The sequence below is a fragment of the Paralichthys olivaceus genome, chromosome 1, assembly GCF_024713975.1.
Source record: "Paralichthys olivaceus isolate ysfri-2021 chromosome 1, ASM2471397v2, whole genome shotgun sequence".
In the NCBI taxonomy this organism is placed as follows: Eukaryota; Metazoa; Chordata; class Actinopteri; order Pleuronectiformes; family Paralichthyidae; genus Paralichthys; species Paralichthys olivaceus.
The window spans coordinates 3,545,363-3,561,331 of record NC_091093.1 but is presented as its reverse complement, the minus strand read 5'-3'; the positions used below and the strand labels follow the sequence as shown (position 1 = coordinate 3,561,331).

Genomic DNA, 15,969 nt, shown 5'->3' with positions numbered 1-15,969 from the left:
TGATTATTAAACATCACAGTATGTCAGTAACCCTATGTTACTTTGATATTTGGCAGTTAGCTCATTTTTCGACTCACTGGAAATTAGATTCATATTTTAGTTTGTTCTCTGTGTGTTCAATTGACGGACTGGTCAGGTGGTGGGTGCAGTAGTTTGAGGTGGGGGAGGCAGGTACCATCTACCAAAGTTTACTTATTTTATTAGATGTTTTGTGTCTTTGTCTCACTTGCTCATGTTTGTCAGTAATGACAGTAATGCTGCAACATAAGGGTGCCGATGGTGTGCATTTGTTTAAAGGCCCCTTTGATGGAGCTGGTAACTGAATGTTGAAAGTCAGGAGTAATGCAATGCATCACTTTTGTAGCTAATTTCAAATGAATTTAATCATAATTTGTAACATTATTTTGTACCTCTCTCGTAATAGAGAATTGGGTGGGAGGGGGTCAGGGATAAAAAAATGTCCCTCCATTTTTTTAAATATGGAGGGACATTTCTTTTCTAAATCATCTTTATTTGTGCCACAGTTGAGGATGTCAAACCCGGTCAAGGACAAACACAGGGCTGTGTTTTTGTGGCTGCTCACCAAAGTTAATGCGAGGCTTTCTCACATGAATACTGTAAAGAGACTTGTACAAGTACATGGTTCTCAGTAGTTTCAGTCGTCAAACTAATGATTTGCTGAACAAGTAACATTACCTGTCTGTAGGTCCTCATAGTCTCTGATGTCACTTCCTGGGTTCTGTTCGATGATGTGGTCCAGCTGGGCATCAGTTAGATACTGGACATCTCCCTCATCATCTCGCCTCTGCTTCTCCGCCCTCACGGTTTCCTGAAGTGTCAGGTAACTCCTGGGGATCTATAGCAGAAGAGACAATGATAAACATCAGCTTCTGATGATGTTGTTGTTACAGGAACTGATGTAAAGAATTACTGCAAAAGTGTATTCAGTGCAAACCACATCACACAACTGCATCAGTAAGCCAGTGGAGATTAAAAATTCCAACAGCACAGTGTTGAAGGTGTCAAAGTTGTCTCACTCACCAGTCTGCCCAGCAGTTTACTGCCACAGGCTGAGCTGCTGTTGTCTTTCATGGTGAGAGCCACCTGGTAGATCAGCTTCTTCAGCCCCTCCAGCCCCTCCAGCGTCTTACAGGACACTTCACTGAGTACAAAGACACGCAGACACACACTTGAACACACTGACAGACTCAAATGAAGAATATGCACACAGCACTGCTGCTTTTTAATAAGTACAAACAGGTGTGCTTACTGCAGGTGTTGCCAGGTGATGTCAGGGTAGCCGGTGGCTCGAGCCCCTGACGGCGATCGGCACAGAGCCAGAATGTAAGCTCTCAGGGTGGCCACTCTCTCAGTGCGAAACTTGGTGTCGATGAGATCTAAATGTGTTCCCACCACCACCACTGCAGAGCTGGGTGCTCGTGCCTGTGGAGCAGAGCAACTAATGATTACTGCGTGCATATTTGAAGAATCTTTTTAAAATAAAATTAGGAAAAATAGATTAAAATAAATTACTATATTATTTTTAAATCACAGTACAAGGTATTTGATCTTATGAATAATCGAAAAAACAAAATCATGGTAACCGTGGCCACAGCAACAACAGTGTTTGTTGTTTGTGTTTAATGCAAAATGGGTAAGGAACTTACTTCATAAGACTTCAACAATAGGCAGCTGACTACAAACTTAAAAACAGGAGCAGCAGAAGTTTGGAGGAACAGAAAGAGACATACTACCAATAAAAGAAGGGGCAGTGCTCATCCAGAAAAACACGCCATTTCTTCTCAATTTATGCAAATACATATATATATATATAAAGAAAGATGAAGAATAACATTAATAGGATTTGGGGTAAATCCCTGCATCTGACTTGCTATTCCTCTGAGCACATATGTGTAAGCACACATGTGCTGTGTTGTGTTACACTTCACTGTCTGTGAAATATCTTTTTACATGGAGGGAAGTTTACTTCTAGAGTGACTCTTTGCAACATCTTCGAGTGTAATGTCTCAGGACACAGGCCCTGATCAGCCCTCTGCAGGTGATGTGGGTCAAAAGTAGAAAGTCAAGATAAAAATCAGACTGGATCATGTCAAACAGGATATGACACAACTCGAAGGACAAAGTTCTGTCTGAAACACATCCAGGCATAATTATACAGTAAAGTAACCACACTAATCAGAAGGAAGCAAAGTGAAGGCATTACTAAATATCAGTTAGTAATTATGATTCTATGAAATGATGCGTTCGGTGAAACGATGCAAGCAGTTTCAACGTCATCCACGTTTCCATGCCTTCATTAAATTACAATGAACGGACTGTGGCTGGTTTATGTGGTCAGACAAATAAATTGTTTCCCATAAATCAGATCCCTCCTCACTCCCTCTAGAAACGCATAAAAACCATGTCATTGTTCAGCACTGACGACAGAGACACACCCTTCATCCTCTGACCCACTCAAACTGAAGAACAGCTGGAACCAGGGCCTCAGTGTGAGTGTGTGTGTGCGTGAGTGTGTGTGTGTGCGTTTGTAGGGTGGGGTGTATTTCACCTCAATGTTGAGCAGCCATGTCTGCAGGCTGGACACAGCTTCCTCTCCGAGAGCCAGGTTCCAGATCACCACATACAGGGCCTTATCAGTGAAGAAACACTGGTTCACAGTGGACATGCTGGCCTGACCACCAATGTCCCACACGTTGAATGCCACCGAGTCTTTCTGTGTGTATCAAGATGACATTGTCGAGAATTAGGGAACATGCATTGAGTCAGCAAAAAGGAAAAAGTCCGCCTGAGGTGACTCAGCCTTTAGAAAAAGATGAATAAGTTATTATTGAAGATCCACTCCCTGTTTCTGTTGTAGTTTCCAAAAGACAAATCCACAGTCTTCACTGAGTAATTTTTTATTGGAGCCACTTTATGAGTAAGAAATCCCTACCAAACAGACTGAATGATTATTCACAGCAACATGGACACGGTTACTGGAAGGAGGACATTAATAAAAACACACTTAGAGCATCTCGACTGTGTCGAAATCTGTGTGTGTGAAATCTGGATATTCATCCGTCTATTATCGATACTGCTTATCCTGTGAGCGTCGCATGGGGCTGGAGCCAATCACAGCGGACATTGGGTAAGAGGTGGGGTGCACCCTGGACATGATGCCAGTTCATCACAGGGTGACAGGGATGACCGCTGCACCACCATGATTCATGTCTAGACCTGAATATATAAAACCAAACTATATAGACACCATTAAAGTTAGTCTAGGCTTTCAGGGTAGGAACTGTTTTCTGCTGTTTTGTATTTTAGCATTTTTCAGGTTCATCCGACTGTATATTTTATTTGTCATATTTTCATATTGATAGAAACAGTGTAGACGTACCGCCTGTGTTTTTCTCCCGTTGTTTTTGCCACCCTGGGGTTTTTCAAGCTCCAACATGGAAGTGGAGATGCTGCATTCTGTAGGGGTGAAGACAGATGCCCTGCCGGACTGTAGAGCCTCAAGAAGGGTTGTTTTGCCCTGCCTTGGTGGACCAATTATGAGCATCTTCAGCAGTCTACAAGGCTCTGCCTTTCGAAGGTGTGCACGGAGGAAAGCCAGGACAGATGCAGGACCTGACAGAACCAGAGAGATCAAGATGTTATTTTCAGAGTGTGGGAGTTACATTCACAATGACCGAGAAACTAGAGACATATGCCACCACTGACACAAACCAAGTACATGGTCACCTTTCCTCAGGGATCAAGCTTTACATACATTTCCATTTCGTACTTGCATATGTATGTAACTGCTGTAATATTTTTATAATATATATGTGTATGTTTTAAAATATCTTATATCTAATTGTAACAGTCCTCCTGGTTGGACACACATTGATTTGGAAGAAAGATATGAAGATGAACAATACAATTATTTTGCAGACTGTACAATGTATATTGTCCTTTACATTTTGCAGAGCAACTTTCTAATTCAAATCTGACCAACTGTAGTTCAGCTCACAATTTAGTTTGATCTCCAAATTTGTTCGACCTTGAAACTGTTTCTTAATTTATGCTTTTTCATGGTTGTCACCATGCTCCGAGGCCTCAGAGCAGTTCAATCATAACTGATACAAAAATAAATCCCTGTTGTAGGCTGTAAACTAGTTTCGCCTCACACTCATCAGGGCTCCTCGTTAACACTGAGCAGTGGTTCTTGCTGTAAACATCCCGTCTGATAACAGGCTTCCAATGTAAGTTCATCCAAGGGTCCAGCAGTCTGAGTTAGACGGATTAATTGGTTTCATATCTCAGTTACATTTAAGATTTTCCCTCTTTGTGTTACGGCTTCTCCAATTTAGCTCACCATGGAAACACTATCCAACTCTGCACAGATCAAAGACTGTGAAAAATCCATCACTTACAATGGAAGCTCATTGGTAAGGGATCATTAACAGCCTGAATGAATAGGAAGAATGATTAGAGCCGGCAGAAACAGTTTCAATGCAAACTTGATCTTTTAAGAGACACTTTAAATATTGTGAACTTATTTCTTAAGGGTTATAACTTTAGGCAAAAGATTTCTTTCCAGCCAAGATTCTTTTATAAAACTCCTTTTTTAGAAAGTACCTTCTTTTCTCACTTCCTGGGGAACGTTAGTGATGTTGAGGTCTTCTGTGTCCAGCTGCCACAGGTTGGAGAGCTGGCCGAGCTCCATTGGAAGCTCCCGGATTCCAGGATTACTGTTCCCAGAGCAGGTGAAATAATAAGGGACAAAGATTCACATTAATAGAGGTTCTTTCAAACCTACCTACCCTCCAAATGCAGGTGCCAGTTTTGAATCATTTCCTTTAATTAATGACTTCAATCATCATTAGTTTCATGGAGCCCTTTACTGACAGAGACAATCAGGGTCCCAAAGCCTCTTTCTAAGAAACAGTCGAAGATGGATTTACTGCCAAAGTCGTTTTCTGGCAGTAACACGAAATGTAGATCCATGACTTCCCAAACAATTCAATCATTCTGGGCAGAGTGTGAGAGCAGAGCAATGTGCTGTTTGTATAAAACAGCTGCAAACAGCTGTAGTAGGACCGGACTCACACTGACATCATACCAAACAGCAGTTCCCAGTGTCTAAACTGATATCAGTGGGGAACCCAGGCAGATGTGTAATTTGTTACTTACTGATCTTTTCAAATGTTCACTCGACTTTCACCATTTAACTTTTTATGGTAACGTAACATCAGAACGTTTTCTACAGTGTCAAACCCCCCACCCCACCCCCCAAAATAAATAAAGTATATATTGAGGATGTATTGAATCGGTATATGCAGAATGTGTCTATATATGAAGCCTGCTGTCTGCTGCAGTGAATCTTAGATGTTAGGAAACTTTTTCAAGCACCCAGATGTTCTTATTTCTTATATACGGCACTGAGAGAGACAAGAGTGCCCTCTAGAGGAACAGCAGACTAACAGCAACGTCTGTGGCCTGCACCTCCCAGGTATCTTTTGTCAGTGACAGGAGAGATAATAAAAAAACACACAGATCTAGAGACAGTAGTTCAACCATCTTGACACCAGCATTATCAGTGTGACAGAGGGAGGACAGTTAGGGAGAGCATGCAGGTGAAGGTTGACACAGAGACAAAGGGACTCACTTGGACAGGTAGAGCTCAGAGAGGCTGTGCAGACCACACACTGACTGGGGAACACACTCCAGCTGGTTGTCGTTCAGATAAAGCACTTCCAGTGAATCCCGCAGAATCATGGGAAACTCTATGGGACACACTGCCAAGACAGAGCCGTGCAGGGGGTCACAGCATGCATGCACAAACACACACCACATGGTTTAATCCGACTGCATCATTTCTGTGATATCAGAGAGTTGGATAGCATGTTCGATTGAGGTAAAGTCTCAGAGACTATTTAGTTCACATAGGAGGGTAGAAGTATTCATTCTAATTTTGTAATTTTTAAAAATATATTATAAATATGTTTTTACAAGAGATAAGTATATCACCAAAAACCTAATTGACTCTAAAGGAAAGAGACATTCTTCATGTTGTGTTTTTTTTTAATCATAAAAAACAATGATAAAGTAATTATATCAAGAGAAAGCATCAAGACTGGACATAAAACAATGAGGAAAATAGGCAAATACTGTCCAAAATGTTATAGTCGATACAGTTAGTAAAAATATCAAGGGTATGATGCAAATCATTTCAAAGAGATCACTAAATAGTAAACATGTTCAGTCTGTGAAACAATTGTGAGGACAGAAAGAAATGCTGGGACATTATTGAATTTATCTACATTATTGCATTTAAAAGATCTTATCAACTCAGAGACTGAAGAACAATATTTTAGCCAGATCCTACAATCCTGACTTCGTCTCCAAGGTCCACATTGTCAGTAGCAAAGAGGAACAATGTCATCACAGCTTTATGTTGAATTGTACTGAGGTTCAAATGATCAGATCTACCTGGGTCTGGGTCTCTCCTGTTCCATGTAGTCAGGAAGGACAGCCTGCTGGATTTAGGCCCTTCCTCGGTTCTAAAAAAAAAATTTGAATTACTGACTGATGTCAAATATGATAAAAATAATCAGGTCAACAGCCCAAAACCTGCAAAGTGTGATGAAAACATATTGTATGAAATGTAACTACATAAGCTTTAGTTGTCAGTTTTCCTGATTATATTGAGCACAAGAGACAAATGTGATATATATAAATACTTTAAGCATAGTATGATTTATTAAATACACACACACGATCACTTTACTACGAACACCTGTAAACATGTTTATTCATGAAATTATCCAACCAGCCAATTAGGTGGCAGCGGTGCAGTGTCTGCAGATACAGGTCAGGAGCTTCGGTTAATGTTCATGATCTCAGTGACTTTGATGGTATTATGATTGTTGGTATGGGTTTTTCTGAGACTGCTGAGATTATCGCACAAGGCAGTCATTATACAGTTTTTTTTTCTCAGAATGGAGCCACAACAAAACCACCCAGTGAGCAGCAGCTCTGTTGATGAGGGGAACTCTGAGGAGAAAGCTACTGTCTTAGTACTGTTGCTGACCATGCTATTCCTCTAACAGTCTTTCAAACATCTTCTAATGGATACTTCAAGCAGGATAGTAAAGTCAAGTAAAAGTCTCCAGCTGGTTTCATGACCATGCTATTCATTTAACAGTTTACTTTCTTCTAAAGGATACTTCAAGCACGATAGTAAAGTAAAGTTAAAGTTTTCAACTGGTTTCATGACGATGACAATATGGTGTTCCTAATAAAATACTTGGTGAGCATAGTGATTAGTACAAACTTGCATATATTCTATGAAAAACACTGTAAGCTTCATTGCAATATCTGATTCCAAATCTTTATCAGTAAAAAGAATCTAAAAAAGAATCAAACTGCAGCTTCTCACTTTTGCTGGTTGAAAAGACAAAATGTGCTGATGAATTGATTTTCAAATATGTCATGCATGAAAGAGCCACAGCTTTCAAGTAGACAATCATTCTGTTGATTTGTGAACCTATAGTGGATCCACATTATTAGGGTAGACCAAGTGTAAAAGTTATAAAATGTTAGTCACTAAAAGTCTTCAAGCTCTATCAAAATAGATTACAGTCCAATACTACTCTATACTGAATCTGTTTCTATCTTAATAGCAACATTTTTCAAAGCTGATGTGTAGGATTGTTTTTTACTGACATCCATACAGTTGTTCAGTAACAGCTGACCCCAGCTGACAGTGTGTACATAAAGAAAGTATCAGTGTGTGTATGTTTATGTGTTTGGACCTACTTGCCAAGCTGGTTCCTAGAAAGATCAAGGGTCCTGAGCTGACTGCATTTCCACTTACTGGGGTTTGGGAGTGTGGCGATATGATTCCCACACAGTCTCAGTGAGACCACGGCCTGTTGACAACAGAGGTGAGATACAGTCAAACATCTGCATTTTCATTTCCAGGACAGCCAGCTGGCACAATGTACCGTGGGTCAAAATTCCAGTGACGTAATGAGAACATAAGCAATCATAATCCTACTTACTGTTCTGTTATGTTTGGTGCTCCAACCTTATTATAATGCTATAGCACTGTCGTATTGTCTCTTGTTCTAGAGCCAAATAATCTGAATACGATGAAGCAGCCTTTATGATACTGTTGAAGCAGCAGTAGCTGGCATAAGAAATGTGTAACTCAACGTAACTGAGCTTTCTAAGTCTGTGGAGGAACAGGATACAGATTCACCACCAAATACTTTTGATTTTGCTTATCAGAAAAAACCATCAGGAAAAGGTGTTTTAATTATTTATTCTTTCACTCCCCTTTATTTCATCTTCTAATGGTTGCTATTTGGTTGTAAGACTAGTGACTAATTCATAAGAGAAGGAGATTTCAGTCTTAAGGAGCACTTTTCATCAATACATCAGTCAATCTCATAACACTAATGAGATTGACCGAAAAAGTCAGATAATAGCACTACAGCTCATCAGAGTCAGCAAAACGGTAACTACAATAGTAGGTAATCAACGGTATGCGACAGTATACATTTTATTACTGGTGATCTCACATGGTCAGAATGTTTACGAGAACATTTTCCTGGAAATCAGCAAGCAAACCTCTGTAAACAGGCAGCCTTGATATACACCACACTAATTCAGTGAACATAACAGAAATGATTTACGTGTTCGATTTATTATTTTAAATAACAAATTCAAATTACCGCATTACAACTGAAACATGTTTTAGGCCATGGAGAAAGCGGACAACACTTCTGTACCACTCATTCTTTCATTAATGTCTCTACAAAAATGATAAAGATGAGAAAATACACTGACATGAAAAAAAAAAATTCTCTGACATAAAAGAATGAAATGCTTCTTGCATGACTCCCTCTTAGTTGATCCCTTTTTAAAATGTGATGTTGCATCTCTCAGCTTGTGTTGTTTGATTCATTTGCCTTTCTATTAAAGTGCCAATTCCAAAATGAACCATGTGTTAAAAACGTGAGCAGAATATTTCTGCATGTAGTTGTTTCCTACCTTCGGGTGCTTCTGAGCTGCAGAACCCGAACATGAAGTCACTGAGTGGAACCTGGAGCCATCCACAGAGCAGCAGCGCCATCTGGAGGCTTGTTAGTGTGACTACCATGTGTGATCGCTAACATTTCCTCTTATTAGTTACTCTCAACATTTCCGTTTGGAACGGGCTGTTTTCTTGTCCCGTGTCAATGCTCTTCAGCTACTTCAGAATTATTCCTTGTCATTAGTGAGTTTTAAAACAGTTCTACAACATACCGTCACTTTGTATTGTGTGTGTCCTGGACATTGTGTGTAGAGCAACAGTCTATAGTGTAGAGTGAAGTTAGAAACCTTTGTGCTTATCCTACCTACTGTAGTCAGTTTGTTCATCAAAAGAAACTGAATTTGCTTTATTTCTCTTCATGTGCGTGTTCTGTTATCGTTTCATACATTGCATCTCTGCTCTTTCAGAAGTTTGTTAAACAATCAACACAATCTTCAGACCCAAGTTCACAACCTTTCAATATAAAAATTCTGTAAGTCAGCTCGATATGAAGTGCTACAGCAATGAACATTATGCTTTTACGTTGAAGACAAATTGCTGAAGAGGATTCTATGATGGCCGTTGCCATGATGAAGATGAGCAAGTGAATGTCTTGGTCCAATATGATGAAAAGAATAAAACATTTGATTAAATATGAAATTTGACCCATTTGTTGACTGCTGCTGTAGTTTTGCCAAGGAAATAGAGGAACATACATGTTCAACACAGTCCACAGACTGACAGTTAAGGCATGCCCTGCACCTAGTCGCATAGCTTTTAGCATTTTATTATTTCATATTTATGTGCATTTGTTGTTTCTTCATTTTCAATTGTTTGTTGAGATTTACGCAGTGTTTCTTGGGTGGGGTTTTTATTGTTTTCATTGCTTTTATTCTGTTAAGTACTTTGTGCGATCGTTTGATTGATATTCAGACACGTGGGAACAGATCCAGATGGTTCTTACCTCCAGTTCAAAGATGTATGAGGGCAGTTCCTTCAGGCTGTTGTCAGAGAAGTCCACCTCCTGCAGCTTAGTCCTCCAGAAGATGGAGATGGTGTTTGGAAGACTCTCAATCTCATTGTAGGAAGCTTTGCATTGTTTCTGCAGAGAAAGAGACAGAGGAATTCTATTATGCTATCATGTAAAAACAATTCATATATAATAATATATAATTTACTGACACGTTCTAGACATTTAGTTCCAGTAAAATACCAAAAACAATCAACCACAAGTGATGACAGTAGATTTCAGCTGTCATTTTTCATTTCCAACATTTCAGTAAATATATAAAGACAATGCTAAGATGCAGTATAAATTTAACCCAGTTTAAGATTCTCTGCCCAATCCATCAGAAATCAATCAAAGCTTTAAACCATATTCGGTCCATTCTCTTGTCAAACTAACAATCTGCCCTGTCTAGGAAGTCACAAAGGCCCCAAAGTCCAAAACAACAACAAGAGAAATTCCCAAATTGTGTATACTTAGTGTGTTCCTGCCTTCATTTGTATGAAGGAGCAACAAACGGAGTAAGAATAGTTTGAAAAGTAAAAAGAATTAATGAGAGTTAAAGTTTAGGGATTGTGATGAGTTTTCATTCAAGATACTTCGACGGAATGACTGGTCGAGTTGTATCTTTATCTGTGTGTGTGTGTGTGTGTGTGTGTGTGTGTGTGTGTGTGTTGAAACATCCAGAGAGATTGTCATTTTTTCTTTTGCAAACAAGTACATATACCCACTTTCATTTCCACAAGTATTTCTCTGTGTAAAATATAGAAAAGAGGAAACAGAATTCATGATGATCGTGGTCCTCAGGCTCAATCTGCAGGATTTGATATTTGGCCAATACCATTATCCTTTAATCCTTTATCATGTTTGCACTCAGGCTTCTCATGTCACTCTAGTTCATCTTCCTCACATCTCAGACAAGAATATGCCAGATGAATCAGGTAATGTGTTCTTGAGAATGTTAATGTTGTCAACACTATATCTGGCTGTAAGATCCTATTATCTTTTCATTGCATTCATACATTTAGAATCACACCTACCCAGGATCACCTTCAAAGTTTAGAATTACTGTTTCGGGGCTTTTGGTTTGAAAAGCCAGTTTACATCAGGGCCAAAACCTTAACCACTAATTACAGTTGGGGGACTTTTATAAATCATAAATCATATCTTTGTTTGAAAACATTCTGCACTAATTGTTGTGTTATCGAAGTAGTTGGACACATTAGTGATAATCACATCACTAATGTGTATCAATGTATAGTCAGTATATGTAGCTACTCTGACTTTGTAATCCTTTCCAGCATTATGAAAATATACAATTCTTATCAATCTTCTGAAATCTTTTCTGTGAGGATATAACAACAGGTACTTCTAACTATAATGAAATTATTATAATAGGCTATCAATTGAACTTTATTAATACAGCAGTAACCATTATATCAAGGATGAACAACAGCGACTAAAATATTCTATTCTGACTAAAAGAAAAATCTTTTTAATATCCGCTGGTGTAACAAACAGGAAGTGGATCATTAGAATTTGTCTGGTTCCTTACCAGGGGACAAGCCCAGGGGTCAGGGAAGCTGCTCAGTTTGTTCCTGCTCACATTGAGGAAGCTCAGGGATTTCAAACAGTGCATCACAGCCACAGGCAGACTGGTCAGGCCATTATCGGACACATCAAGCTCCTCTAACTTACGAAGGCCGATCCAGTTTGTAGCTGAAATGAAAGACAACTCGCTGAGTCTAAATCAAACCTTCGACTACTCAGTTGCTTTTACTCTCGAAAAGTTTGAGTCTTTTTCACACATTTATGGAAACAGACATTAATTGACAGAAACTATTTAAACAGCTGTAAAATAAAAGTATTTATGAACATTATGTAGAGACATGCTGAACCAATCAGTTGATTAAGTGATTATCAGCAACTTCAATCAAAAGCCACTGTCGTTGAATTCAATGATAAAAGTAATTGTCAGGTTCCTGGATAGAATATTGGTCAGACCAGCAACTGAAAATACAGAGAAAGACTTTGGAAGTCAAAGAGAAATGCTGTTCCCTGCTGCATTTGGGAGATTTGTTTTAAAAAATCTTAATACAATTTTTACTATAAAAAATATTTACACCTTGGTATATTAATTGTGGATTACTGTGCTTGGTGATACAATTCAGCTGAAATCCACTACACCCAGTGCATTTAAAATGAATATATATATAAAAAAGAAAACAACAACTCAGCATCTGCCAGGCAGGTTTAGGTGACTAATGAAGCTGAATGACTGAAAATATTAACTTCCTCCATTTGGGATTGAGGAAACGTTTATGCCGACTGCATCAGTTCCGCTGCATCTCTAACAGGTAAACAATCATACTAGCTTTGGTCTTCACTAACTAAATTACAACAGAGTTAAAACATACTGTCATGGATGTCAAACAGGACTGTGAGCTGGTTCCTGCCAGCAGAAATCCTCTGGATGTGGATCAGATGGAGAAGTCCGGGGGGCAAACTGGTGAGCTGGTTCTGAGAGAGATTCGCCTGCTGTAAACTGAAGCACATCAAAAAGAATTTCAATTCATATTGTAACATACATTATCTCAGGGAACTACACTACAATGTTATAGACACACCAAACAGTTCAAACAAACATTCAGTCAAGATAAAAAAGACAAAGTACATGAAGCCTATGGAATTATCTGGTGTCCTGCCATAAAATGTGATGTGATCATTGTCCAAGTCAGGAACACAATGTGCTACAGCTTGTTACACACAAACTGTTATCTTGGATATGAAGGATGACAGAGGTAGGGGAGATAGCAGTCAGATTATATACATGCCCTGAATGAGCTGCCTCATTGAGTTTATTTTGCAGTGAGACTTTGGTTGACTGGGCAACGAAAAAAAAGGGTCCAGCTGAGGCTTTGCTAACACTTCACACCATGTCCATCATATTTGGAGGTTCAACTTTGTTATTTGCTCCCGCCAGTGGTTCTCTTCTTCTCCTGTTCTCTCTTTCTCCCTATCAGTGATTACACAGAGGCTAATTGAAAGGAGGCTGGAGAGTAGGCCTCCTCACTCCCTTAGTTTTGTTAATTGAAAGGTACCTTTGTAAAATAATGACTCATTACTCAGGTTTGAGGACGTCCTCCCGATGAGTTGTGGTCATTTGGTTGAGTCAAGTGTAATTCTGAGTTTGTGACTGTAACAAACCACTAAGTTCTTCCTTTATGATTGCCTTGGGTCAATGATGCTCCACATCCAAATTACGCCAGGGTCTTATTGTCTTACTTTCCTTTAAATTGATCTATTAGGGCCAGAGCACTGACAATTGCTCTACTTTTTATTATTCAGGAAAAAGGATGGCATTTTTGAGGGTCTAAACATGCTCCTAAACTCATGGAACAACAAAGAAAATCCAAAAGTGGTGGACATTTGCGGATTATGGAGTAATTGGAAATGGGCATAGCAAGATGTCTCCACAGTGCCCCCAAAAACGCAGCCCCTCTGTCTCACTTCACAGATCTTTACGAAATTCAGTACACATGTATTGTCTAAACGGGAGAAAAAAGTCTCAAGGACCAATACGCTAAACCCAACAGGAAGTCAGCCACTGACTCACACATTTTAAATTCAAATTTGATGAGTTTCATCTAAACACCTTGAACCCACACTAAAACACCTGCTTTAAAAGTTTTTGAAAGCCTGAGTTTTCATCACATGGTATGACCGTGGCTTGATGTCGTAGTTTGATGGCTAGCTATTACAAGACGTTAAGGTATCTTCTTGGACATGCTTCCAATCTAATCCTAACTTCACGTGTGACAAGAGTCCCAGCCTGAACACATTTAGATCTTGATTTACAATCACAGCACACCCTAGTGGCAAAAGGAAATTACTTGTTCTTTACATGTCTTACACTTTGATTTACTCCTATGCCTGAAAGTGGTGTTTGCAGCCCTAGTCATTTATTTATTTTTGATGGAAGCTACCACTTCCCTCCTGATCTTTGTGCTTATATCTCTGTGAAGGACACATTTGAAATTGACAATGATTCACAGCAGAATTTGGACTGATAAATGTTTTTGTTTTCCTTTAAATTGTCATTTAAACCAATGATAATGGCAGTAAAAATATATTGATGCATACATGTCTGAAATCCAATCACCATGTTACTTTATACAGCAAATGTAATTAACTGAAGGTAATCCATCATATCCAAGATGGAGGACACTGACTAACTGCTACCCTGGGGCTGCGTGGAAAAATATTCATCACAGTTGCAGCCAGGCCACAGTACCTCCTGCCATGTGTACCTGGAGCAGATGACCTCCTGAGAGCTGTGAGCAGGAGGCAGCTCCTTCAGCAAGTTGTCAGAAAGGTCTAGAGTCCGCAGGTGGATGAGGCCCCAGGGCACCACAGAGGGCAGGGCAGTCAGGCTGTTGGAAGACAGATCCAGGTGGGTGATTCGTGAGGAGATATCCATGAACCAATCCAGCTCCAACCAGGGCAGCTGCAGACCGCTCCAACACACACTGACAGCCTGCATGGACACACGTTTACTCCGTCACAAGTGGACAGCTGCTTCACATACACCAATGTATATATGGCAACCACCACAATATCAACACAGAGCAGTTTTCTACTTGCTATGTGTTATCTGCTATGAGATTTTATAAAAAACATGTAAAAACAAATAGATCTGTGTTGTTGCACAAAACAATTTAATTAGCGCCATATCATCAAATATATTATCAAGGTACTTTACATTGTAAAGTTCAGGCCTCAAAAAAAAGTTAGTCATATTCCTATACATTCATGTGTTTTTGGGATTATTGTGTTCACCCTCACAGTGGTTTAGAAACAACACTGGACTCCGTTTGCGGTACAAACCTCCTTCACTTCTCTGTGGGATGCTTCCTGGAGCTGGAGTCTGAGGAGGTGTTTGCTGAAGGCTGGATGGTCCATCAGGGTGTATGATGAGAATCCTGCTCCATTCTGCAGCAGGAAGCGAGCTATCTCCTCACTACCTGCAACACAAAACACACTACTCACTCTTTCTGTCCACATTAGCAGAGGTCCTCTCAGTTTCTTTCAACATGTGCTCCTGCAAAAGACAGCATGTTCCCGAAAGAGCAACATCAGCTTATTACAACCCACATTACACACATCGATTGGTTCATTCTTAATATGAGGCGATTCTAGCACGAGACCCCATACTAATCCATACAGTAGTGACATCAGTGAGTGAAATTACATTCTGTAACATAGAGTGTTATCTGTATCTACAATACTACTGCTATGCCTGTCGCTGTTACTTTGCATCAGTGAATCCACTACTCCAGGAAGTAGAAGATTTGAATCGTGACAAACAAAACACAAAGCTTCCAGGATGAATTTAATATCAATAATTTATTATAGACTTAGTGTTAATTAATCTAATGGGTCAGTCAAACTAGCAGTTTGTCGTCATATCTCACAATTAGTCTAATTAACCTGCAGTATTTAGATGATCTTTAGTTGTAGAGCTAAGTCAGTATTTAGGTAAGTTAAGTAGTAATGTAAATAGCCACCAAGAGACTGAAAACAATTCCCACTCTGAGGTAAGCAACAGTATAAAATCCTGTACACAAATTCAGTGCTTGGAGGTTTGAAGTCTACTTTCTTTATCCACGCGTTATTTTCTTTGTATGCTCACCACGCTTTAAGAGGAAAGATATGGGGTGCTTTCCATTCAGTTATTTATGCTTCCTCCTGTCCTCACCGGTCCTCAGCAAACCAGAGCAGACCTCAAAAAGACTGAGTTCTGCAATCAAGGATGTTTCAGTTCCTAAAATATTCCATGGAGAAGGAGCGGGGGTGAAGGTGGAGGCCTCACAGATGAATATACGTTTTGGAA

At 39.5% G+C, this 15,969-nt stretch overlaps 1 protein-coding gene across 3 annotated transcripts in view; it reads right to left on the bottom strand.

The window, feature by feature from the left end:
* Positions 1-15,969, bottom strand: part of lrrk1 (leucine-rich repeat kinase 1) — a 56,110-nt gene that overhangs the window by 27,766 nt on the left and 12,375 nt on the right. For all 3 annotated transcript variants that reach the window (XM_069528393.1, XM_069528444.1, XM_069528503.1), the window contains 14 exons: positions 14,964-15,100; positions 14,387-14,613; positions 12,494-12,621; positions 11,632-11,795; positions 10,035-10,172; positions 7,810-7,922; positions 6,481-6,551; positions 5,657-5,786; positions 4,627-4,739; positions 3,401-3,633; positions 2,570-2,734; positions 1,271-1,443; positions 1,042-1,162; positions 697-856 (listed from right to left, as the gene is read on the bottom strand). In XM_069528393.1, coding sequence (XP_069384494.1) covers positions 697-856; positions 1,042-1,162; positions 1,271-1,443; positions 2,570-2,734; positions 3,401-3,633; positions 4,627-4,739; positions 5,657-5,786; positions 6,481-6,551; positions 7,810-7,922; positions 10,035-10,172; positions 11,632-11,795; positions 12,494-12,621; positions 14,387-14,613; positions 14,964-15,100 — 2,073 coding nt within the window. The remainder of the gene's footprint in view (positions 1-696; positions 857-1,041; positions 1,163-1,270; positions 1,444-2,569; positions 2,735-3,400; positions 3,634-4,626; positions 4,740-5,656; positions 5,787-6,480; positions 6,552-7,809; positions 7,923-10,034; positions 10,173-11,631; positions 11,796-12,493; positions 12,622-14,386; positions 14,614-14,963; positions 15,101-15,969) is intronic.